Source organism: Hyperoodon ampullatus (assembly GCF_949752795.1).
Source record: "Hyperoodon ampullatus genome assembly, chromosome: 3".
Taxonomy (NCBI): domain Eukaryota; kingdom Metazoa; phylum Chordata; class Mammalia; order Artiodactyla; family Ziphiidae; genus Hyperoodon; species Hyperoodon ampullatus.
The window spans coordinates 35,241,927-35,265,658 of record NC_136916.1 but is presented as its reverse complement, the minus strand read 5'-3'; the positions used below and the strand labels follow the sequence as shown (position 1 = coordinate 35,265,658).

The following is a 23,732-nucleotide window of genomic DNA, read 5'->3' as shown; positions in this document are numbered from 1 at the left end:
GATGGCTCAGCTTCTGGAGGGCTGGAGGTACGGGTTGCACACTGGAGGCTGGTCCAGCTGCCCTCCTGACTTTGATGTAGACTCCTCCTAAAGAGAGCCCCAGACAGCCTGTACCCTGTAATAGGTAGCTCCATCCTGGGCCAACACAAACCTTTCCAAGACATTATGTGGGGCTCAGGGTTCCTCCCTTTGGTGGGTCTGTTAAGTCATGAGTGCTGCCACTGGGTCCAGAGCTGATTGGAAACCAAATCTTTCCTCCTTTTTAGGCTGCAAGTGAGACCCCCAGGAGACCGGACCCCATGGCTTCCTGGAAGAGCCCCTGGTGGCTGCTGATATGGATGGTCTTCATGCACTCTGCCCTCCTGCAGGTAATAGGGAGGGGAAGAGGAATGGTAGGCATCCCTCTGTTTACTTAGGAGTTTCATTCTAGATCACCTAAGATGTGGTATGATTAATGTTAATCTTATACCAAAGAGAATCTAATTGTTTCTTACCTCCAGCAAGTGGTATTTCTGGTTGACTTAGCTGTAAGCATAATCCAATCCCTTGGGTCCTCTCCGAGTCCTAATACCACTGTGCCTTGATACCACTGTGGATGCTATATATGAGTGATAACTTGGGGCTGTGATGGATCCTGTCTTTTTCAGTCTGGAACCGCTGTCTGCATGTGCACTGTAGAGACTTGTTTGCTACAGGCCAGGAAACAATGATTAGGCAGAGGCCAGGTTGTGGCATTAGCTCAGCCACTAAATAAGTATTGTGTTTACATCTATCAACACATATCACACTGTTTTGCAGTCCTCCCTCCCTCTCTCCCTCCCTCCCTCTCTCCCTCCCTCCCTCCCTCCTCTCTCTCTTCCTCCCTCCCTCTCTCCCTCCCTCCCTCCCTCCCTCTCTCCCTTCCTCCCTCCCTCCTCTCTCTCTTCCTCCCTCCCTCCATCCCCCTCCCTCCCTCCCTCTCTCTCTCCCTTCCTTTCTTGCTTTCTTCAAATGCTCTTTTTAATAACTGTCACCCGGAGCCACAGGCCCATGGGTTGAGCCCCTGGGCAGGGCTGGTGGCCGGACCCTATCGGCTTCCAGTGGCACCACAGGGCTTTTCTAAAATGAAGCCTGGAGTGGGCTGGCAGCGGGTCCCAGCCCTGGAAGGTCCCGCCTACTCGGGCTGTGCATGGTCCCAGCTGCAGCATCTCTCGGGCGCCAGGTTACAACGGTTACAACGTGGAATGCTTCCCGAAGGGCACTCACGGTCAGGAGTCTGGCTGCTGCCTCGTCCAGGAACCAGCAGAATTTCCCAGCTCGGGGCTGGACCAGGGCTGCGGGGAGCAGGTTTTCCTGCTTGTCGTCCAAAACGCGCTTCAGAATGTCTGCCTTGCCTGCTGTAGACGCCACAAAGACGACACTTGGAGCTGCCTTCCACACGGGAAGTGTGAGGCTTCTGGGGAGTCGCTGATGCGGGGGCCACCAAATTCTCCCGCTCCTGCAGGGGGGAGTGGCCGGGGAAGAGTGAACAAGTGTGGCCATCGGGACCCACACCCAGAATCAGCAGTTCGAAAAGCAGAATGGAGTCCCCTTGGAAGGCCTGTCTCACCTCCTTGGCCGAGTCCTCAGCCGCCTCCACGGGCAGTGCGGGGTTAATGGTGATCACCTGGTTGGCGGGGCTGGGCAGTGTGGAGAGCAGGTGGGGCCGCTGGAGGCCATCAGTGCTCTCCCAGTGCTCCAAGCGCATGTCGGAGAAGCCCAGCATCCAGCGTGCAAGGCAGGCAGGCCCGGTGGAGGCAGCGGCGGCAGGCAGCTCGTGGGCCCGCATTGATTCGAGGCTGCCGCCGGACAGACCGAGCGCCAATTGGCCTTGGCCCCGCACCAGGCGCTGCGCCACCAGTTGTGCCAGTGACGGGCCCAGCTCCTGCGGGCTCGAGAAGACCAAGAAGAGGCCGCCAATGCGCCTGCGCTGCAGTCTTTTCTTTAGCATCCTGTCTTTCCCACCAGCCCCAGGGGGACCCAGCTCAAGCATCGCATCCTCATTTACCCACTGGACAGACTCAAACGAATGGAGCTAGCGTTGCCTGAGAGACAATAGGGAATGGCGGAGACTGTGGCAAAGTTGATGGTACATGCTCCATCTATTAAGAGCAACCTCTACTCAACTCCAGCTGATCATTGCCAAGTGAGAATGCAAACTCAGGATTGCTGGATTGTCCTATTTTGCAAAGTAGCTGGTTATCCAGACTTCCTATGCTATCTCTCAGTTGTTAAAGCATTGAAAGCCAGACGTATATATCTGTAGGCTAGATTCAGCCAAGCAGTTGGTAGCCCCAGATCTAAAGGTACAGAGCACATCTTAGTATTGTGGCCTGAGGGATGCTGCTAGCCCACGCCGTACCTTGTGTGAATTAGAACATGCTGGTCCATATGGTATCTTGTGTGAATTAAAGCAAGGCAACCCCTCCTTGCACATATAACTTCTCATTATTACATGGCTTGGTGGCCTCTGTACTCCCAGGGCTGGCAAAGGGCCTGGCACGTAATAAGGGCTCTAACGTCTATTAGATGAGCATATACACATATATAAAGAGATACACCCTGGGATAGATTAGTCAGACTTCTCTGCTTCTCATTTCACTCTTGTACTTAGTGTTTCTAAGGCCTCTTTCAGCTCCAGTGTCCCATGATTGCGGTGACTCATGCAGAGCTGGTTAGTGAGGTACATCTTCTCCCCCATTATTCATTTTATTGGTGCTACCCCATATTCACATTTCAATAGATAGCTTTTATTAGAACAAATGTTAATATTTTCAGGGTAACTTTAGGATTTCTGTGGTCAGCGAGGTGTAGTGTTGGGGCAAAAGGATGGAGACTTGCTTTTCCGTCCCATCAGCAGATCTGAAACAGGCTGTGAGAGCTCCAGAGATTTGTTCCTGGTCAAATGAGGCTGAGGCTTCAAGGCACAGAGTTTCATTTTGCCTTCTTCCACCCTATAAAATTTAAATGTGTTTTGAGGCAGTCTGTTGACCTTTGGCCAAGGGCAGTGTTTGTCCAGCTTGAATCACGCACTGACCTCTTTTGCATTTTTCCATATCTTTGTGCCGCTGCAGTGTTGTTTCCATGTATGGGGCAGTGTGCACAGAAGGCTGTAAACGGAGATTTCAGGCCAGCGGTCTTCATCATCCACAGCATCAGCTGTTGGAATCCCACCTCCACCACTTCAAGGCCTGTTATACAAACATTTCTGCATCTCAGTGTCCACATTTGTAGAGAGGGGGTGTCTACCTCATAGAATTTTCTGGAGGAGTTAATCCATTGTGAAGAGGAAAAAAGTAACAAACAAAATGAAAACTGTCTGGCATGTAGTAAGTGTACTAAGTAAGTGCTGTTGCTGTATTAACCCTTTGAAACAAGCGAGATGCCTGTGATTTCTGCTGGGGATGTGGCTGGTCCCATCACGGGGCCTGGAGAATGTTCTAGTGAAGGCTAAGTCAGTTTGGGGCACCCAAGGGTTGGACATTTGGTTATCTCCCTAGGGTCAGCCTGAGTTTGAGTCAAAGCTGCTCCTCCGAGGTATCTTGGGATTTCGGTGTTTGGGGGGCCCTTGGGGTCTTCTTTGGTCTCTCCCCTTCCTTATAAGTGCTGCCACCAGGAGGCTGGTGGAGAGTTAATAGCCGTGTGAGGCTGAGCTGCAAGGAGCAAGGAATGTGCCAACTCATTTAATAAAAACTAGATTTTCTTTATTAAATCAGCTAAAACTGAAACCTTTTCACTGGCCACAAATAATTGTGATAGATTGCAGAGCAAGCCATGAAGTCAGCAGTCTTGTGTTTTTCTAACTCATTCTTGACTGTTTCTGGAGGAGCTCACCGTTTCCCTCACTCAGGCAGCTGGAAAGGCCTCCCATCTTCTGGTTATACCCTGGCCCTGGAAGCTTCCTGTTGCTCTGGGCCTGCTCCTTAGGGACCCTGATCTTCCCTGAGAAGACAGGTGCTGCTGTTCCAACTCTCTCTTCCAGCCTTCTTCATTGAGAAGTCTCAACTCAGGGGGATATAAATATGGAGCAAATCATGGGCTCCAGCCATGCTTTGCCAAATCCATTCCATTTCCATGCCTCCATGCAATCTTGGGCAGATTCACTTTCATTTATGAAAAGTCCAGTCCAATAAAATTTTGATTCCCTGCTTGATTTAAATCTTATCTCCCTTCTGTCTAGTCTAGCCTTGACACGTGGCTTCAGGTACCTGAAGTGGGGTCGTACTGTGGTCCATTCTCTTCTCACCTCAACCGGTGGTAAGGACTGGTGTGGGGCTCTTTCTTCCTTTTAGTTATTCTCGGTCCAGCTTTCCTGGGGTTGGGAGCAAGGAGAGGGGATGGGAAGAAGGGCAAACAGCTCTTGACTCAACTGGATGCCTCTCTGGTAGTTGTCACCGTCTCTAGCTCTCGTTGACTCTCTGCCTTCTGGGTAGCACATGTAAGTTCTTCACAGGGCTCTGCAGGACCTGCCTTTCCTGAAGCAGGAGGTCCAGCTCGGGCTTGCCTCATGCTGCTGGGATCTTCTTGCCTCCAGGCAACGCTGTTGGGTGGGGTGCTGGCAGGATGGTTTAAACCCGGTTCCTTTGGTGTTGTTCACTTAATCCACGGGAAGTGCTCACATCCTTGCTGTGCAGTTGGTGGGGGTATGGGATGCTCCAGCGCTGGCTCCTCTCTCTGTCCTGCCAACTCCCTTCAGTTCTCTGGTCCTTGCTCTGCTAGGACAGATCAGTGCATCCAGTCTAAGCTCATGCCCATCTGGAGAGTGGAGTGCCAGACTCTCCTTGCAGGCATCCCCAGTCTCAATGAGTGATTCTTTTTTTTCTTCAATACATCTCAGTCCTCCTTCTTAGAGGGGAAGGAGTGAGGTGGTAGCTGGTATCCCTTCTTAGGGAGCTCTAAGGGAGAGGTCACCTTATGTTGGTAGCCCCCTTTAGAATGTGTGTACTTAGCTCCTCTTTATCGTGAGCTTTGCCCCCTAAATTCCAATGTTTTGGCATTGGGAAGGGTCAGTATCTTGATACTAAAATTAGACATGTTGGTTCTAGTCCTAGGGCCATGCTAGTCTTGGTGGTAGTTCTGGTCTCTGATTTCAGTGGTTCTGGTCTGATGTTTTAAATATTGTTACGTTAGGTGGTTCTGGTCTCAGAGGTTCTCTCTGGCATTGTTTTTGGTCTTGTTGCTGTTTCTGATCTTAATCATTATGGTTTTCATCAGTCCTAGGGTTGGGAGTGGTTCTGGTCTCAGTGATTCTGGATATTTTGGTGGTTCTGGTCTTGGTGGTATTTTTGTCTCCGTGGCTGTCACCGTGGTGGAAGCTCCAGTATTAGTAGTTCATGTCTTGGTGTTGGCTGTGGTCTTGGTGGCAGTTCTCCCCCTGTGACACCACCAACATTAATCCCAACATTCGCTTTCACTCCATCTCCTTTAAATCAGAAGTCAGAATCCACACTTGGGTGTTTGTTGTGAGTTACAGAAATCCCCTGCCTCCTCCAAATCACTCTTCTGACCCAGGAGAAGGAGGTGGCAGATTCAGTCTGAGATGGTGACCTGTGTCAGTTCCCTCTTGACTGAATCGGGCCCTCCGTGAGCCTTGGTTAGAGATCCATAAACACTTGGATTCACCCTTACAATAGCTTCTTATGATATCAATTAATTTGTAGTAGGACCTTTTGTTTTTTCATCTTTTTCATCTGTGTCTCTCTTTGTTCTCATATGCATGATCGCCATATCTTCTGATCATCCTTCCACAGAACTCTCCAGGCGAGTTCTGTGACACTTTTCCTGCTGTTCCCTATGCAGGGAAGATGTTTAAGAGAATAACAATCAGTTGATTGAGCTCATTGTCATCACTTGACACTCTGTGTCTAGAGGCCCTGACCGCTAGCAGATAAATTATGCAAATAAAACTTTTAAATTGTAGAAAAATTGGGAGCTTCCCTGGTGGCGCAGTGGTTAAGAATCCACCTGCCAGTGTAGGGGACACGGGTTCGAACCCTTGTCCGGGAAGATTCCACATGCCACAGAGCAACTAAGCCCGTGCGTCACAACTACTGAGCCTGCACTCTGGAGCCCACAAGCCACAGCTACTGAGCCTGCGTGCGACAACTACTGAAGCCCATGCTCCTAGAGCCCGTGCTCTGCAACAAGAGAAGCCACCGCAGTGAGAAGCCCTGCACTGCAACAAAGAGTAACCACCACTCGCTGCAACTAGAGAAAGCCCACACGCAGCAACAAAGACCCAACGCAGCCAAAAATAAATAAAAATAAAATAAATAAATTTATTTTAAAAATTGTAGAAAAGTAGAAGACGTAGATAAATGAAAGGAAAATCAGAATTCAAAAAATTGCCTTAATACTACTGCCCAGATAATAATTATTAACATTTTCATTTCCAGACTCTTTAAATACATAAATATGATATAAATATATGTATATGTTTCGATAAATGGAATCATGCTAAACATACTGTCTTATGCATCATTTTTTTAGTCATTATGTCATGAACATCGTTCTGCATATATACCTGCATTTTTGTTTGCAATGGCTGTGTTCATTGCACTTTTGGATATACCACAATACTGTAATTTGTTTAAACGCATTATTTCATTACTGGACAGTTGGGTTGTTTCCAGGATGGTTTGTTCACTTCTGTTTGTTATCAGCCATCTGTAGTGAACTTTGTATACTCACATTTTTGATCACTTATTTGAATATTGCCTTAAAATAATTTTTTCTTAGTGGAATATGCTTTGCTACACACTTGGTAGACATTGTGGTCCTCTTCATCTTCCCCCTGTTTTATTTTGGGTAGAGTTTTCCAGCACTCTGGGTTTTATGTTATAAATGGACTTCCGGTGTGACTGCATCCTCTACAGTGATCTTGGTTGCGTGTTCCAAACTGTGCTGACACCAAAGGTGGAGTCCGAGCAGAAAGACCTAAACTTGTCCTGGAGGCAGACTCCACCTTATTACCAAGTTGCCGGAGTCATCGGATAGTTACAGAGTCATTGCATAGAGGTGGTGAGAATCCAGTGGGAGAATGAATGGGAGCTCTTTCCTTGTTTGTCGTCTGTGACACCTACACTCCCTCTTCTCTTCTACCTCTCTGACCTTTCCATCTCAGGCTCTTTTTTTGGCTCGTCTCTGGCTCTCTTTAAAAGCTGCTTTATTCCAGAGTTCTGCCCTTTGCCCTCTTCTTTCTCTCTCCACGTGCTCTCCCCAGGCAGCCTCAATCACTCTGCTGGTTCTCTCTCCAGAAGCTCCTGCCTGGGGTTATCACCGGAGGACCCAGGTCTCATAATGATTCAGGCTTTCACATTTAGGCTTTTGATGTTCTCTTCAAATAGGATTATATATACATTGAAAAGGTAAAAAACTGTCTATTATTTTACATCAACTGTTAAATGTAAACATTGAAAATAAAACACAATTTTGATAGCTTAGTTTTGGCCTCCCTCCCTTCCTTCCTCCCTCCCTCTCTCTCTCTTTTTCTTTCTTTCTCTCTCTCTTCCTTCCTTCCTTCCTTCCTTCCCTTCTTTCTTCTTGGTAACCTCACTAAAATGGAAGACACCCAGTATCTCTGAGAGGTTTCTGTCAGCCTCTTATGAGCTGCAGATCAGTATATCTGTGAGCTGCTACTTACCTCCACCAGGATATTCCTTGCAGGCCTCAGACATAGTATTTCCTAAATGGAAATCCTCACCACCCACCCAGCTCTGTCTCAGTGCCTGGATTCTCCATCTTCTAGTCATTTGACCCAGAATCCTGGGGCCACTCTAGATGCCTTCTTCTCTGTTGCCCCTGCCCTGTACCCATCCGGCCACTAACTTCCATTTGTTCCACCTCAGAAATGTCTGTTAGGGACTTCCCTCATGGTCCAGTGGTTAAGACTTCACCTTCCAATGCAGGGGATGCGGGTTTGATCCCTGGTCAGGGAGCTAAGATCCCACATGCCTTATGGCCAAAAAACTGAAACATAAAACAGAAGAAAATTGTAACAAATTCAATAAATACTTTTTTTTAAAAAAAGAAAGAAATGTCTCTTCAATCTGTTTTGTCTTCTTTGTTTCCACTGACACTGTATGTTTGAAGAGTAGGGTATTTGACAGCGTGGGGTGTGAAATAAGGATGAACAAAGATAGTTTGTGGCTACACTGGGGAGGACCTTGCCGAGCACACTAAATAAATTAATGATAAAGAGGACTTGATTCAGTGGGCAGCATGGAGTCCTGTGGGCGTTGACCAGGAGGTGATGGGAGACACCAGTAAGACTCCATTGGACCACTGGGAACACACTTGAGTGAACGATACTTGGGATGCCGCTGGCACCAGTGCAGGTTGGGACTGATGAGAACTTCAGCTCAGTTCACAAGAGAGCATGGGGCCGTGGGGAGGGGGAGAGTAGTCCTCAACAAGAGGATGTGATTATGAGCACCATTTTAGAACCTGAAGGGATAGAACTTGACAAGTGATTATGTGGGACTGAGAGAGAAACAGGGAAGAATTGAAGATTCCTTTAGGTTCTGAGCTAGTTTTAGGGACACACGAAGGTGAAAATTAACCCTGATTTTGTGAAATTGTCAGTTATGTTTGAGAGAGTAGTTTCAGGGGAAGCTGTGGATTGCAAAATGTGAGGAACTGAATAAGCCTGTTTAATAAGTTGTGCTGGGAAAACTGGACAGTTACATGTAAAAGAATGAAATTAGAACACTCCCTAACACCATACACAAAAATAAACTCAAAATGGATTAGAGACTTAAATGTAAGGCCAGATACTATAAAACTCATAGAGGAAAACAGGCAGAACACTCTGTGACATAAATCACAGCAAGATCACCTCCTAAAGAAACAGAAATAAAACCAAAAATAAACAAATTGGACCTAATGAAACTTAAAAGCTTTTGCACAGCAAAGGAAACCATAAACAAGACGAGAAGGCAACTCTCAGAATGGGAGAAAATATTTGCAAACGAAGCAACTGACAAAGGATTAATCTCCAAAATATACAAGTAGCTCATGCAGCTCAGTATCAAAAAAGCAACCCAATCCCAAAATGGGCAGAAGATGTAAATAGACATTTCTCCAAAGAAGATATACAGATGGCAAACAAACAAATGAAAGGATGCTCAACATCACTAATCATTAGAAAAATACAAATCAAAACCGCAGTGAGGTATCACCTCACACCGATCAGAAAGGCTATCATCACAAAATCTACAAACAATGCTGGAGAGGGCGTGGAGAAAAGGGAACCCTCTTGCACTGTTGGTGGGAATGTAAATTGGTACAGCCACTGTGGAGAACAGTATGGAGATTCCTTAAAAAACCGAAAATAGACCTACCATACAACCCAGCAATCCCACTACTGGGCATATACCCTGAGAAAACCATAATTCAAAAAGAGACATGTACCACAATGTTCATTTCAGCACTGTTTACAGTAGCCAGGACATGGAAGCAACCTAAGCGTCCATCGACAGATGAATGGATAAAGAAGATGTGGTACATATATACAGTGGAATATTACTCAGCCATAAAAAGAAACGAAATTGAGTTATTTGTAGTGAGATGGGTGGACCTAGGATGTGTCATATGGAGTGAAGTAAGTCAGAGAAAAACAGGTACCATATGCTAACATATATATAGAATGTAAAAAAAAAAAAAGGTTCTGAAGAACCTAGGGGCAGGACAGGAATAAAGACGCAGATGTAGAGAATGGACTGGAGGACACAGGGAGGGGGAAGGGTAAGCTGGGACGAAGTGAGAGAGTAGCATTGACATATATGCACTACCAAATGTAAAGTAGATAGGTAGTGGGAAGAAGCTGCATAGCACAGGGAGATCAGCTCAGTGCTTTGTGACCACCTAGAGGGGTGGGATAGGCAGGGTGGGAGGGAGACACAAGAGGGAGGGGATATGGGGATGTATTTATATGTATAGCTGATTCACTTTGTTATACAGCAGAAACTAACACACCATTGTAAAGCAATTATACTCCAATAAAGATGTTTAAAAAAAAAGGAAATATGTAATACTCTTTGAGAAGGAAACAGGATCATTAGGAATTTTCTTCTGAGCAAAGTGAACACTTCAGTATACATGCACTGCAAAGGGAGGCAGCAAGGAGAAAGGGAGGGGTTAAAGATCCAGGAGGAAAAAACCAATTGTATGCAGTTATTTCATAACAGAGGAAAAAAAAGTAGGCAGTGTTTCCCCTCTGCATTGCTAATGGAGCTAATGGAGCTAATGCAGCAGAGCTAACATCTTTTGGAAACCACATTTCAAGGTTTATGATTGTGATTGCTCTCAGTTTATTTTTACGAAGATGCTAATTTCCATAAATAGCATGGAAGCATAAAGCAATTTCCTCTCCCAAGTATTTTATGCAATTACTTTCTGGAATTTGTCAGCACTGAACAGCTCCAGCTAATGTATGCTATAAATTATTGTGGTCAAATGCTCAGAAATTCATCTGGTCTCCAAGCCTTCATTTACAAATATAATAGCATGTTATTTTGAAAAAAAATTTTTTAAAGGAAGAATTACTCTATTTTATTAATAAAAACTCATTTATAGTATTAAAGGACTCTTTAAATTCTCTTCACTTTCTCTTTGAAATTTCCATTTTCCCCCTGATTTAAAAACATAAACATATTCATTATAAAAAGATGTGGAAATCACAGGAAAGGACAAAGATGAAGAAAACCACCTTTCATTCTAACAGTTGTTAGGATTTTGTTGCGTACATTTCCAATATTCTTCTTAGAATATTAACATATATATGTATCTTTTAAAAAGTGGTTACACAGTATTTTGATTATAACTTTGTAAAGATTTAACAACATGAGGGATATTTCTACATGTCATTAAATATTTTTATATTTATTATAATATAATATTTAATGTCTTCATAGTATTGCATCATTTGCTGTGCTATATTTTATTAACTAATTCCTTTACTGCTGAGCATTTAAGTTCATCAGTTTTTTGCTGTTGCAAATAATGCTGCTATGAAAATATGTTTGCAGATCCATCTTTGCTCACATTTATGATTATTTCCTTTGAATACATTTCTAGGAAAATGTATTTATTGAAGCATAATCTTGGGGTCAAAAGCTATGTGCAGTTTTTTGTTTTTTTTTTTGTGGTACGCGGGCCTCTCACTGTTGTGGCCTCTCCCGTTGCGGAGCACAGGCTCCGGACGCGCACGGTCAGCGGCCATGGCTCACGGGCCTAGCCGCTCTGCGGCATGTGGGATCTTCCCAGACCGGGGCACGAACCCGTGTCCCCTGCATTGGCAGGCGGACTCTCAACCACTGCGCCACCAGGGAAGCCCTATGTGCAGTTTTAAGACCTTTGATTTATACTATCAAGTTGCCTCTTTGCAATAGTTGGCAATGTAAGATCTAAAGAAATCTTAGTAGTGAGAGATTCTTAAAAATACTTTTGGGCCATTTGTGTTACTGCTTTTGTGTATTGTCTCCTTGAGACATTAGAAATAGAATAAAAGATTTTATCTTCATATTTTTGCCTATTTTTCTACTGAGAATTTCTCATTAATTTGTATGTGGCTTTTTATATGTAAAGAATATGAGTCTTTTATCTTTAATATGCTGCAAATAATTTCCCCATTTTGTCATTAATATTTTAATTTTATTTATGTTTTTGATAAACTGACATTTAAAATTTTCAAGTCGCCTACTCTAGGAGTCTCAATTTAAGAATTCTTTGCCTTTGCATCATGCTTAGAAATAACCTCATATTGAGAGAAAATAAGTGTAATCTATGTTTTCTTCTAGTCTTATATTTCTTTTTAAACATTAAAATTTCTGTCAGTTGCTTTCTGTGCTAATATCATACTTTTAAAGTTCTTATAGCTTTGTAATGTGTTTAGTATCTACTAAGGCATGACTTTTCTCTTCAATATTATAGTTTTGACCAGTCCAGAAGGTCTTTAAAGTTATTTGGGCAAGTTCCAAGAACAAAAATCCTGTTGTTTTCAATGGCAATGGCATAATGGAGGTGTAACAAGTTCCTTCCCTCAAAACTATATAAAACAAACAAACAGCAACAAAAAGAACGAAGTTTATCTCCAGTAAAACAAGGAGATGGTACCTGTTTGTAAACACGAACTCTGAAGTACTGTTTTCTGAGTACTGTGAAATCTAGACCTGAGTGAGAGAGGACCCTGCAGGCTGACATGTGTCTCCTTGCGTTCTGAGCAGGACAGAGGTTTCCCTAATGATGACTGTCACAAATTGTGCCTATCTAGTAAACTTTTGGTAAGAAGAGTGAAATTGGGGGCCTTGATGGGACACAAAAATAAGTGGGTATTGTCCCCAAAGAGGCCTGGTTTGACCCCAAAAATGGCAAGGGACATAGAGTTGAAGGGGAAAATTGCTGACACAGAATATCATCTAGTTGTACAACATAACCTCCTACAGGGAGAGACCACGGAAGGTGGAGTGGGATAACGTAGGGAGGAAGAAAACAGCACTTTTCTGACCAAAATGCTGTGGAGTAAGGGGGTTTCTCGAGAACCTCCCTGACTGTTGGATGTTGAAAATAAAAGGAAGGTGTAGCTCTAGAGGAAAGGAAAGCACATCTTTAGTAAGAGACAGAGCCCGACAACAGCGCAGAGTTGAAGCTGTGGACTCGTCTAGTTCACCCCGTCTCATACCTCATGTCCTCCTCCTGCTGTTTTTCAGCAAACAGCTGATCCCATTACAAACAACAGAAATAGAGCGCATGCAATGGAATGAGCAACCGGGGACATGCTAGACAGGGTGGGTCTCCTATAAGATGAAGTAGAAAACAAACATACACGTGATTATAGAAAAATGGTAACAAAGGAGATGTAACTTATGTTAATATTTCTTAAAAAGAACAGGAAAAAATTCAACAATATAATCAAAGAAAACTTTTCGCCGTCTTTTTCTTAAGGTCTTTGTCAATATTGTTTCTGTATTTTTTGTCATTGTGTATTACTGAAGAGAACTCTGGCCAATCTGATTTTTAACCCTTGTATGTGCCTCACTTTGTCTGCCATGATGCGTACATGATTTCTTCCTTATTCCAAAGTCCATATTTTCATCTGGACATAATGTAAATAATTTTTAATCTTCATAAGCATGTGTGCATGTGTTTCAGGAAAGGTTTTTTAATGTGGTCCTCAAATCTGTAATGTTTTTACAATTTTTCCCATTTTTTTCCTAAGCTTACTTTTTCTGTTGTCTTAAAATGTTTTCTTTAAATTCTTGTATTTCTTCCTGAACTTTTTTAAAGCAAGATCAGGTTGTTTATAATTTATTTGTGATTTTTTGGGAGTAATTTATCTAGAGATATGTGTTCATTGATTGCATTTTGCTTATATTTGTTTCTATTTTTAAAAATTTGTATGCATTGATCTTGTAAGGGTTCTGTTCTGATAGGGATCCTCTTTTTAATGGGGTTCTGCTCCATGGGTCTCTCATCCTTCTTCTTAGACGAGCAGGCTGAGAAGAACATGTTCTTCTCATGGTAATAAAAGAGACACATGAGAGCAAGTCTGAAGGCATAAGGGTCTTTCTTATGCAGTCTGCTTGTGTCATTTCTGTAAAACCCCACTGGCTGAAGCAACTCACATAGCTGAAGACACAGTCAGAGGTAGGGACAGAGCAGGTTGTATGGCCAAGTCCAAAATTATTGGGGTGGGCTGGATAAAGAAGATGTGGTACATATATACAATGGAATATTACTCAGCCATAAAAAGGAATGAAATAGTGCCATTTGCAGAGATGGGGATAGACCTTAGAGAGTGTCATACAGAGTGAAGTAAGTCAGAAAGAGAAAAACAAATATCATATAATATCACTTGGATGTGGAATCTAGAAAAATGGTACAGATGAACTTATTTGCAAAGCAGAAATAAGAGATACAGATGTAGAGAACAAACTTATGGATACCAAAGGGGGAAGGGGGGTGGGATGAATTGGGAGACTGGGGTTGACACATATACGCTGCTACATATAAAATAGGTAACTAATGAGAACCTACTGTATAGCACAGGGAACTCTACTCAGTGCTCTGTGGTGACCTAAATGGGAAGGAAATCTAAAAAAGAGGAGATATGTGTGTACGTATAACTGATTCATTTTGCTATACAGCAGAAAGTAACACAACATTGTAAAGCAACTATACTCCAATAAAAATTAATTAAAGTATTAAAAAAATAAAACTGACTAAATTATAAGCCTCCCCACCAAAGAACCCTCACAAAATTATTGGGGTGGGCAAGTATGCTCCTCCCCTAGAGATCATATGTATGTGTGGGGTGAGGGGTAGGAGTGAATATTTTTGAATAATTAATCTACTCTAATCTGGCAAAGCCAGGTTTTTCATTGAGGCAGTATAGCTCCAGAGAGCATAGTTTAGTTGCTGCACTCACACCACCATCACAAACTAACATTACTGATTTGGGAAGAGTCAGCACTAAAGAGGAATTGTAGCCAAGTGTCACCTCGTGATGTGAAGCTAGCTTTACTTCATGAGATAGGTGCTCCTCTTGGATAGGGAGGCTATGATACCTTCCTTCCCATCTTACTCATAACTTTAACTCTAGCCTTAAATCTTAGTCTGTTGCAAGTAGAAGTCTAGAAATGGATTCCTCTCAATCCCCTAGTTCAGTGTTACTTCAGCTTTTTGACTGAAAAAACCCACAGGAGGAAGTGCATTTTACATCGTGACTCAATGCATGTACATATCTATGCATTCATATTTTTGGAACAAAAGTTTCAAGAAACAATGCTAATTCTTTCCATGAGTGGTTCACTGTGATACCTGTTTTTATATCCACTCCATTCCAGTTGATTCTATGACAAAATGACTGGTTAAGACCCAATTAATTTCATCACCTACTCATGGGCTATATTTACAGTTTGAAAAAAACACTGCCCTAGTTAATAGACCCAATTCTCCATCGACTTTTGTGTGTGTTGATTTTCCTTCTCTGATATTTGGCTGGAGGGAGGGGGTTGATAAATGAGGCTCCTAGCACAGCTTCCAAATTCTGATTGGCCATCACCTAGTGTAGCTCTGCTTTCCTGGGGCGCTGTGTTCCCCCACGGAACCAACTACTGCCAATAGTGTCCATTTAAAGCTACAGTTTCCAATATGCTTGGTTACTAAGGTTCTTCAGAGCTATCTAGATTATCATATTCTTTTACTTGTGTGACCTGCTAACATGATGAGTCATATTAATAGGTTTCCTAATATTGAATCATCCTTGTGTTCCCGGCATTAACTGTGCTTGGCCGTGATTTACTGTCTTTTTAATATTCAGCTGGATTTGGCTTGCAAATATTTTGTTGAAAAGTACTACATCTGTATTCATAAGTCATGTTGGTTGGTACTATATTTTCCAGGTTTTTAATATAAAAATTTTTGTTAACTTTATAAAATGGATTGAAACATTTTCCATCTTCTTCTCTTTTCTGGATCAGTTTAGTGCAGGGATAAGCTATTCTTTGAAGGTTTGAAAGTAAAATAAATAGTAAAATTTTACCTTGATAGTAAGAATAAATGGGGCCCAGAACATTCGGGGGCAAATAATTCTTTGACAACTTTTAAAAACTTTTTAGGTGATTATTGGATTATTCAGGTTTTTCCCGCTTCTTTAATCAATTTTGGTAATTAACCTCTTCCTAGAAATCTTCTATGCAATCAAAAGCTAAAAATTTGGAAGGACAGCAAAGAGGAGTATTTTGTAATTTTTCAAACTTTAAAAAATTATTTTGATTTAATTTCTGATTTATTTTTCTTGAGAGTATGCAGAAAGTTTTTGTTTTTAAATGCTCAATTTTATGAATGTTGCAAGGATATTTAACAGTTTGACATTTTTTTGAATTTCCATGGATAATGGACAATACATTTTATTCTCTATATTAAGCAGTGTTGTTCTCCTATCCCCTCTCTCTTTCTTCATTGTTCCTTTCTGTCTACTCACTCCCCACACTAATTCCTATTTAGTTCTAGGGGGGAACAGTCTATCTCTTTTTTTTTTCCCCTTGGCTATTACTGATCTTTGTCTTCAGGAACTTAGCAACTTCTTGTCTAGCTGGTTTTTGTAAACAGAGATGGTTCTCTCCTTAAGAGGAATAATAGGTCCAGGTGTTGGGTAAGATTGAACTAACCTTCCCCGTTTTCTGATCTTGCCTCTGGGTTGTTTTTTTAGTTTTTCCAATAGGATCAATAATGAAATCTTCAACATTTTTATACACATATATTTTTCTTTATTACCAAGTTGTGCCAGTTCACACTCCCGCTAGTAGCCCGGAGAGTGCCCTTCTCTCTACGTACTCACCAGCATTTGATATCACTCAAAATTGTTGTCAGTTTAGTAGCAGTCCAGACATTTTAAACTCTGTCACCCTTAAATCCGGATAGAAATGGCCACCTTGGTTATCAGAGCAGGGAATTCTGAGGGTTGGTGTGGCTCATTTAGAGATACCTTTTAAGCTAGTTATAAAGTGAATAAGAGATGAGTCTATAATTTATGAAAAGAGAGACCCATATACATTAAAGTCCCCAAGTAAGGCACCAGAAAGGGAGGGGGATAAAATTATAAGCAAAACTTGGTGGTGCTCAGTGGAATCTGGAGGACAAGACTCCAGGTGAGATTGGCAAGGAGAAAGCACTGTCCAACTCCTCTGCGGGGGTGAAGGCAGGGCCTGTGAAGACCCTCTTCCTGCTTGGTTTGGTTCTCCGTGAGGCTGGAGGATGACCTGCCCCTTTGCTGGGATGGAAGGTTGAAGCCAGCGGTGGAAAGGAGCCAGCCTGTACGTGAGGGGCATGACTGCCTTTCTGGAGGAAGCGTTGCTCATTTGTTGGCAATAATTGCAGTCACCCTTCACTGAGGTTGAGAGAGAAGAGAGGGGGGAATTTCTGGGATGGGCAGAGTGAAGCAGGTCCAAAGCCCTGTGGCTGTTCAAATGAAATTCCGTTCAGTGCAAACACTTCACACTGAGAATGCAGAGCCTCCTTTCCATGGAGCAGTGGTTGGTAGGACACCAGCAACTATGACTCCCTCCCCCGATGGCCCTCTGATGAAAGCAGGCCCTCCCAGGACCCCAGCCAGGCCTTTGCCTTGCTCCTCAGGACAGGCTTGATGGTGTTGCATCTCAGTGGTAGCCCAGTGGCTCTGAACTGACCTATAAGCCCTCCTTCCCATCCTTGGGAGGTCCAGCATGTGGCAGGCATCATTGTTCATGGCTTTTGGGGTGGAGCACTTGTGCTGCACACTTTGTAAACACTTTCTGGGATGCATTAGCAGCTTCCATTGTCAGAGCCAGGAAAACATTTGGTGCGTGGAGCGGGGAAGGAACACGTGGAGTGGCAGGCGGCCGTGCTCTGGCGGGCTCTGTTCAGTCCCTGATGTGGGGAGGCTGTTTACCTCGGTGGTGCCCACTATACATCTGGCTGGTGCCTGGTGGATCCTCAGTGAGGTACTTAGCAACCAGACACCTTTTTTCTGCTTTAAAAATTTTTTTATTGTGTTGTTTTTAAAATTAATTTTTATTGGAGTATAGTTGCTTTACAATGTTGTGTTAGTTTCTGCTGTACAACAAAGTGAATCAGCTATACGTATACATATATCCCCTCCTTTTTGGATTTCCTTCCCATTTAGGTCACCACAGAGCACTAAGTAGAGTTCCCTGTGCTATACAGTAGGTCCTCATTAGTTATCTATTTTATACATAGTAATGAATATATGTCAGTCCCAATCTCCCAGTTCATCCCACCCCGCCACCCTTACCCTCTTGGTAACTGTACGTTTGTTCTCTATGTCTGTGTGTTTATTTCTGCTTTGCAAATGTATTCATCTCTATCATTTTTCTAGATTCCATATATAAGTGATATTATGTGATATTTGTTTTTCTCTGTCTGACTTACTGCACTCTATATGACAATCTCTAAGTCCATCCACATCTCTGCAAATGGCACTATTTCATTCCTTTTTATGGCTGAGTAATATTCCATTGTATATATGTACCACATCTTCTATGTCTACTCCTCTGTCGATGGACATTTAGGAGCAACCAGACACTTTGAAAGACAACTGAAAGATTTGGCAGGGTGGGAAGGGGAATAGCCCAACCCATGCTAGGGAATGAACCAGCCACACTTTATTATATAGTTAACTGATAAAAGTAATAGATAGGCACATACACTATATGTACACAGAGCAGTACAGATGATATGCTGATATAACCCTCAGTCTTTCCTCAGTGGGGCTTTGGTGAATCTCTTTACTGTGACAAGCCACGTGCCTCTGTCCTTTTTGGCCTCACTGCTAATTTGTTCCTATGTTGTCAGTTGATCTTCTTTGATGCCCACCCCAGGACACAAGGTGTATCAAGGAAGCCTTGGCTCCCAAGGTTCTTACTTGGCCAGCACAGATAGATGTTGAGTTCTTTCCACTTCAGCAATTACCAAGGGAAGCTTGTCTTTCAAAAGACACATGGCACATAGGACACGGGTATCTTTTCTTTGACTGTCATGTGGAAGTACTCACTGAGCTCAGAGCTTTGTTGTGTAATATAAGACTGTGGGATTAGCACATAATTCTGAGATTCAGTGAATGAATCCATCGACTGACAATCCCTGATGAGGTCAAGAAAGAAAGTGATCTTAATGAAAACTAATATGAAACTAGAGTTGGCAGTAATAGTGCAAATGGAGCCCTAATCTGTGTTCAATATTTATAATTCATAGAGTCTTTTTTCGTTGATAGTGAGTATATATAAAGGAGTTTTCACTTCTTTGGTATGTTAGAATTCCTTTTATGGGATATGTGGTTCATGAATATTTTCTCCTGGTCTATAGCTTGATTTTTTATCCTCCTATTAGCATCTTTTGCAGAACAAAAGTTTTAAATTTTGATAAAGTCCAACTTACCATTTTTTTCATTTGTGGATGATGGTGTTTGGTGTTATGGCTAAGAACTCTTTGCTAGGTCCTGAAGATTTTCTGCTATGTTTTCTTCTAAATGTTTTATAGTTTTACAGTTAAGTTTGTGATCCATTATGAATTAATTTTTGTATAAGGTGTACGGTTAAGGTCAAGACTCAGTTTTGCCTGTGGATGTCCAATTGTTTCAGCATTAGAGCAAGACTGTCCTTCTTCCACTGAATTACTTTTAAAAAAAATGTTTATTTATTTATTTATTTTTGGCTGCATTGGGTCTTCGTTGCTGCGCGCGGGCTTTCTCTAGTTGCGGCGAGCAAGGGCTACGCTTCGTTGCAGTGCGGGGGCTTCTCATTGCGGTGGCTTCTCTTGTTGTGGAGCACGGACTCTAGGCACACAGGCTTCAGTAGTTGTGGCACGCGGGCTCAGTAGTTGTGGCTCGCGGGCTCTAGAGCACAGGCTCAGTAGTTGTGGCGCATGGGCTTAGTTGCCCTGTGGCATGTGGGATCTTCCCGGACCAGGGCTCGAACCCATGTCCCCTACGTCGGCAGGAGGATTCTTAACCACTGTGCCACCAGGGAAGTCCCACTGAATTACTTTCGCTTCTGTGTCAAAAATCAACTGGGAGTGGGCTTCCCTGGTGGCGCAGTGGTTGAGAGTCCACCAGCCGATGCAGGGGACATGGGTTCGTGCCCCGGTCTGGGAAGATCCCACATGCCGTGGGGCGGCTGGGCCTGTGAGCTATGGCTGCTGAGCCTGCGCGTCCGGAGCCTGTGCTCTGCGACGGGAGAGGCCACAACAGTGAGAGGCCCATGTACCGCAAAAAAAAAAAAAAAAAAAAAAAAAAATCAACTGGGAGTATTTCAGTGGGTCTATTTCCAGACACTTTATTTTGTTCGCACTGAACTGTGTGTTTACCCCTCCTCCAGCACCATGGTATCTTTATTACTGTAGCTATATAGTAAGTATTAAAATAGAGTACAATTATCCCTCTCACTTTACTCTTCCTTTATTAAAATTATTTTAGCTATTCTTTTGCTTTTTCATATAAACTTTTGAATAAGCTTGTCTATATATACAAAAATCTTGCTGGAATTTTGATAGGAATTGTGTTAAACCTATTGATTGCTTTGGGGAGGATTAACATCTTTACTGTGTTGAGTCTTCCAACCCATGAACATGGTCTGTTTCTTTATTATTTAGATCTATTTTGGCTTCTTTCATAAGTGTTTTGTAAAATTCTGAACATGTCTTTTTATATGTGTACCTAAATATTTCATATTTTTTGGAGTGGTTATAAATGGTGTGGGGTTTTTTGTTTCACTATCCACATGTTATTTGCTAAAACACAGAAATACAATTGAACTTTGTGCGTTGCTTTTGTATGCTGCAACCATTCTAAACTTACATATTAGTTCTAGGAAGTTTTTGGTAGATTCCTTGGGATTTTCTATGCAGACGGTGTGGTGTAAGGCCTAAAATTAAGGCCCAGTATTATGTGCTGCCTTGATGTCTGGTGAACCCAGGATGGCCTTGAGTGCACATCTGCCAGTTCCTCTCCCCACTCTGCTCCCATGGATATGGTCTCCTAGACAAACAAACCTTCCTTATGTAGGGGGCCAGGCAGAGTTCCTAGTTATAACTGAGTAGTGAGTTTCAGTTCCCTGCAGCCTGTGGAATTGTTCAAACAAGCCAACCACATCCTCCTGAGAGAACCAGAGGCCACCTCACTCTCTTGATACTACAAAGCCTGCCTCCCTTGTTCCTGCTTGTTTACTCTGTCCTGAGTGAAACTGCTATGGGGCCCTGTATGGCATGTGGTATGCTCTTCCATTGGGCTGTGAGTATATGTGATTAACAGACTGTTGTCTGTCTCATCTGTCCAGGGTCATGTGTTGTATATTTGGCCATTCCTATAACCTTAGGGTGGGAATCCCTCCCTCATGAATAAGGTGAATAGGAGGTGATTAAACAGATAATCATGTCATTTATAAATAAGGACAGTTTATTTCTTTTCAATCTGTATGCCTTTGTTTTCTTTTCTTACCTTATTGTGATGGCTATCACTTCCAGTTCTATGAATAAGAGTGGTGAGAGTGGGCATCCCACCTTATTCCTGATCTCTGGGAGAAAACATTTAGCCTTTCATCATTAAGTATGACATTGCCTGTAGATCATTGTTCTTTATTAAGTTGAGGAAGTTCTTCTCTGTTCCTGGTTTGCTAAGAATTTTTATCATGAATAAGTGTTTAATTTTGTCAGATGCCTTTTTCTTTGTCAGTTGATAAGACCTTGTGACGTCTTTAACCTCTTGATTTGGTATATTCTGCTGATTAACTTTCAAATAATAAAACAGCTTTGCATTCCTAGAATAAACCACACTTAGTCATGATGTATCATTCTTTTTTATATTGCTGAATTTTATCTTGTTAATATTTTGTTTTGAGGATTTTTGCATCTAAATTCATGACAGTTATTCACCTGCAGTTTTCTTTTTTTGTACTGTCTTTTTCTGATTTTGACATCCAGGTAATACTGTGTTCATAAAATGAGTTGCAGAGTGTTTCCTCCTCTTCTGTTTTCTGGAACAGATTGTGTAGAATTGGTGTTAATTCTTTAAACGTGTGGTAGAATTCTCCAGTGAAAGAAACCATGTGATCCTGGAGCTTTCTTATTTGACAGGCTTTAAACTATGAACTCAGTTTCCTTAATAGTTATAGCACTATTTAGATTATCTTTTTTATGTTGGGTGAATTTTGATAGTTTCTGTTTTTCAAGGAATTGGCCTATTTCATCTAAATTGTTGAATTTATGCATGTAGAGTGGTTTGCTGTATTCCCTAGTTATCCTTTAATGACTGCAGGATCTATAATGATATCCTGTTTCATTCCTGATATTGGTAGTTTGTATCATCTCTATTCTTCCTCAGTCTTGCTTCTTTTCTTTGTCAATTTTTTTTTGTTGACACTTTTTGTTGATCTTTTCAAATTATCAGGTTTTTCTTTTCATTGATTTCCTCTACTGCTTTTCTGTTTTCTGTTTCAGTGATTTCTGCTCTGTTATTTTCTTTCTTCTAGTTGCTTTGTTTTTAATTTTTCCTCTTTGTTTTCTATTTTCTTGGGGTGGAATTAGATCATAAATTTGAGATCTTTCCTTTTTTCTAATGTAAGCATTTAGTGCTATAAATTTTTCTTTCTGTAACTTGTTTTGCCGTATTCCACAAAATTTGATTTGTTTTAATTTAATTCATTTCTTTGAATTTTTTTGTGTCCTTTGAGCAGTTCTCTCTGACCCATGAATTATTTAGAAATATGTTATTTAGTTTCTATTTGGAGAATTTCCTGTTACCTTTTTGTTACTGATTCCTAGTTTGATTCCACTATGGTCAGAGAACGCAATGTATGATTCCAATTGTTTTAAATTTGTTGAGGTTTGTTTTATGTCCAAAAATATGGTCTATTTTAGTGAATGTTCCATGGGCACTTGAAAAGAATGTGTATTCTGTTACTGTTGGGTAGAGTGTTCTTTAAATGTCAAATAGGTCTTGTTGGCTGACAATGTTGTTTAATTCTTTTATAGTTTTGCTGATTTTCTCTCTAGTTATCAATCAGTTGCTGAGAGAGTGGTATTGATTTCTCCAACTATAAGTGTGAATTTATCTATATTTCCTTTCAATTTTATCAGTTTTTGCTTTAAGTATTTTGGAGCTCTGTTGTTTGGTGTATACACATTTAGTATTCCTATGTTTTTTTGGCGGAATGTTTCTCTATGTCCCTGGGAATTTTCTATGTCTGAAGTTTACTTTATCTGCTTTAATGTAGCCACTCCTTTCAAGAAATTACTATTAAATATGCTATTAGCATAATATATTTTTCTTTTACTTTAATATTCTTTTACTTTCAACCTGTCTATGTAATTATACCTGAAGTGATTTCTTATAGAGAGCATATCATTGAGTTGTGTATCTTTTTTTTAATCCATTCTGCCAGTCTCTGTCTGGTATATGGTGTATTTGGTGTATTTCAACCATTTGCACTGGAAGTAACTATTGCTATATTTTAATTATATGCTATATAATTACATGGTATTGTTGTTATAACTATATGTTATATTTGTAGGGTTTTAGCCTGCTATTTTATTGTTTGTTTTCTCTGTCTCTTATTCCTCTGTTTCCTTTTTATTGCCTTCCTGTGGGTTTCTTGAACATTTTTTTTTTGAATTACATGTTGATTTATCTATAGAGGTTTTGAATCTCTCTTTCCCCCACCCTCTCATGGTTGTGTTATCTTATCACAGACACTTTGAGTGAAGTGTAGAAACTTTACCTCCATTTAGGTTTTACCTTTGCCTGTTTTTAATACGGTAATTGCCTTAAATATGTTCTCTTCATACATTGAGCACCACATCAGATGATATAATTTTTGTTTCAACTTTCAAACATTTTTTTAAAAAGCTCATGAAGAGAAGGACATTCTATTATCTTTACCCTATTTTCACCCATTACACTATGCTTTCTTCCTTCTTGAAGTTCCAGGTTTCCTTCTGTTATCACTTACCTTCTTTTTTTTTTCACATCTTTATTGGAGTATAAATGCTTTACAATGTTGTGTTAGTTTCTGCTGTACAACAAAGTGCATCAGCTATATGTGTACACATATCCCCATATCCCTTCCCTCTTGAGCCTCCCTCCCACCCTCCTTATCCCATCCCTCTAGGTCATCACAAAGCACCAAGCTGATCTCCCTGTGCTATGCAGCCGCTTCTCACTAGCC

The 23,732-nt window shown here is 41.6% G+C and overlaps 1 protein-coding gene and 1 pseudogene across 2 annotated transcripts in view; one reads left to right on the top strand and one right to left on the bottom strand.

The window, feature by feature from the left end:
• Window positions 1-23,732, top strand: part of ADAMTSL3 (ADAMTS like 3) — a gene marked incomplete at its 5' end in the record, with an annotated part of 559,659 nt that overhangs the window by 158,735 nt on the left and 377,192 nt on the right. Inside the window, 1 exon segment of the mRNA XM_079701202.1 lies at window positions 287-368. Coding sequence (XP_079557328.1) covers window positions 287-368 — 82 coding nt within the window.
• On the bottom strand, window positions 1,212-2,011 carry LOC307050822 (6-phosphogluconolactonase-like; annotated as a pseudogene). The gene has a single exon. The product of its transcript is annotated as a 6-phosphogluconolactonase-like (transcript).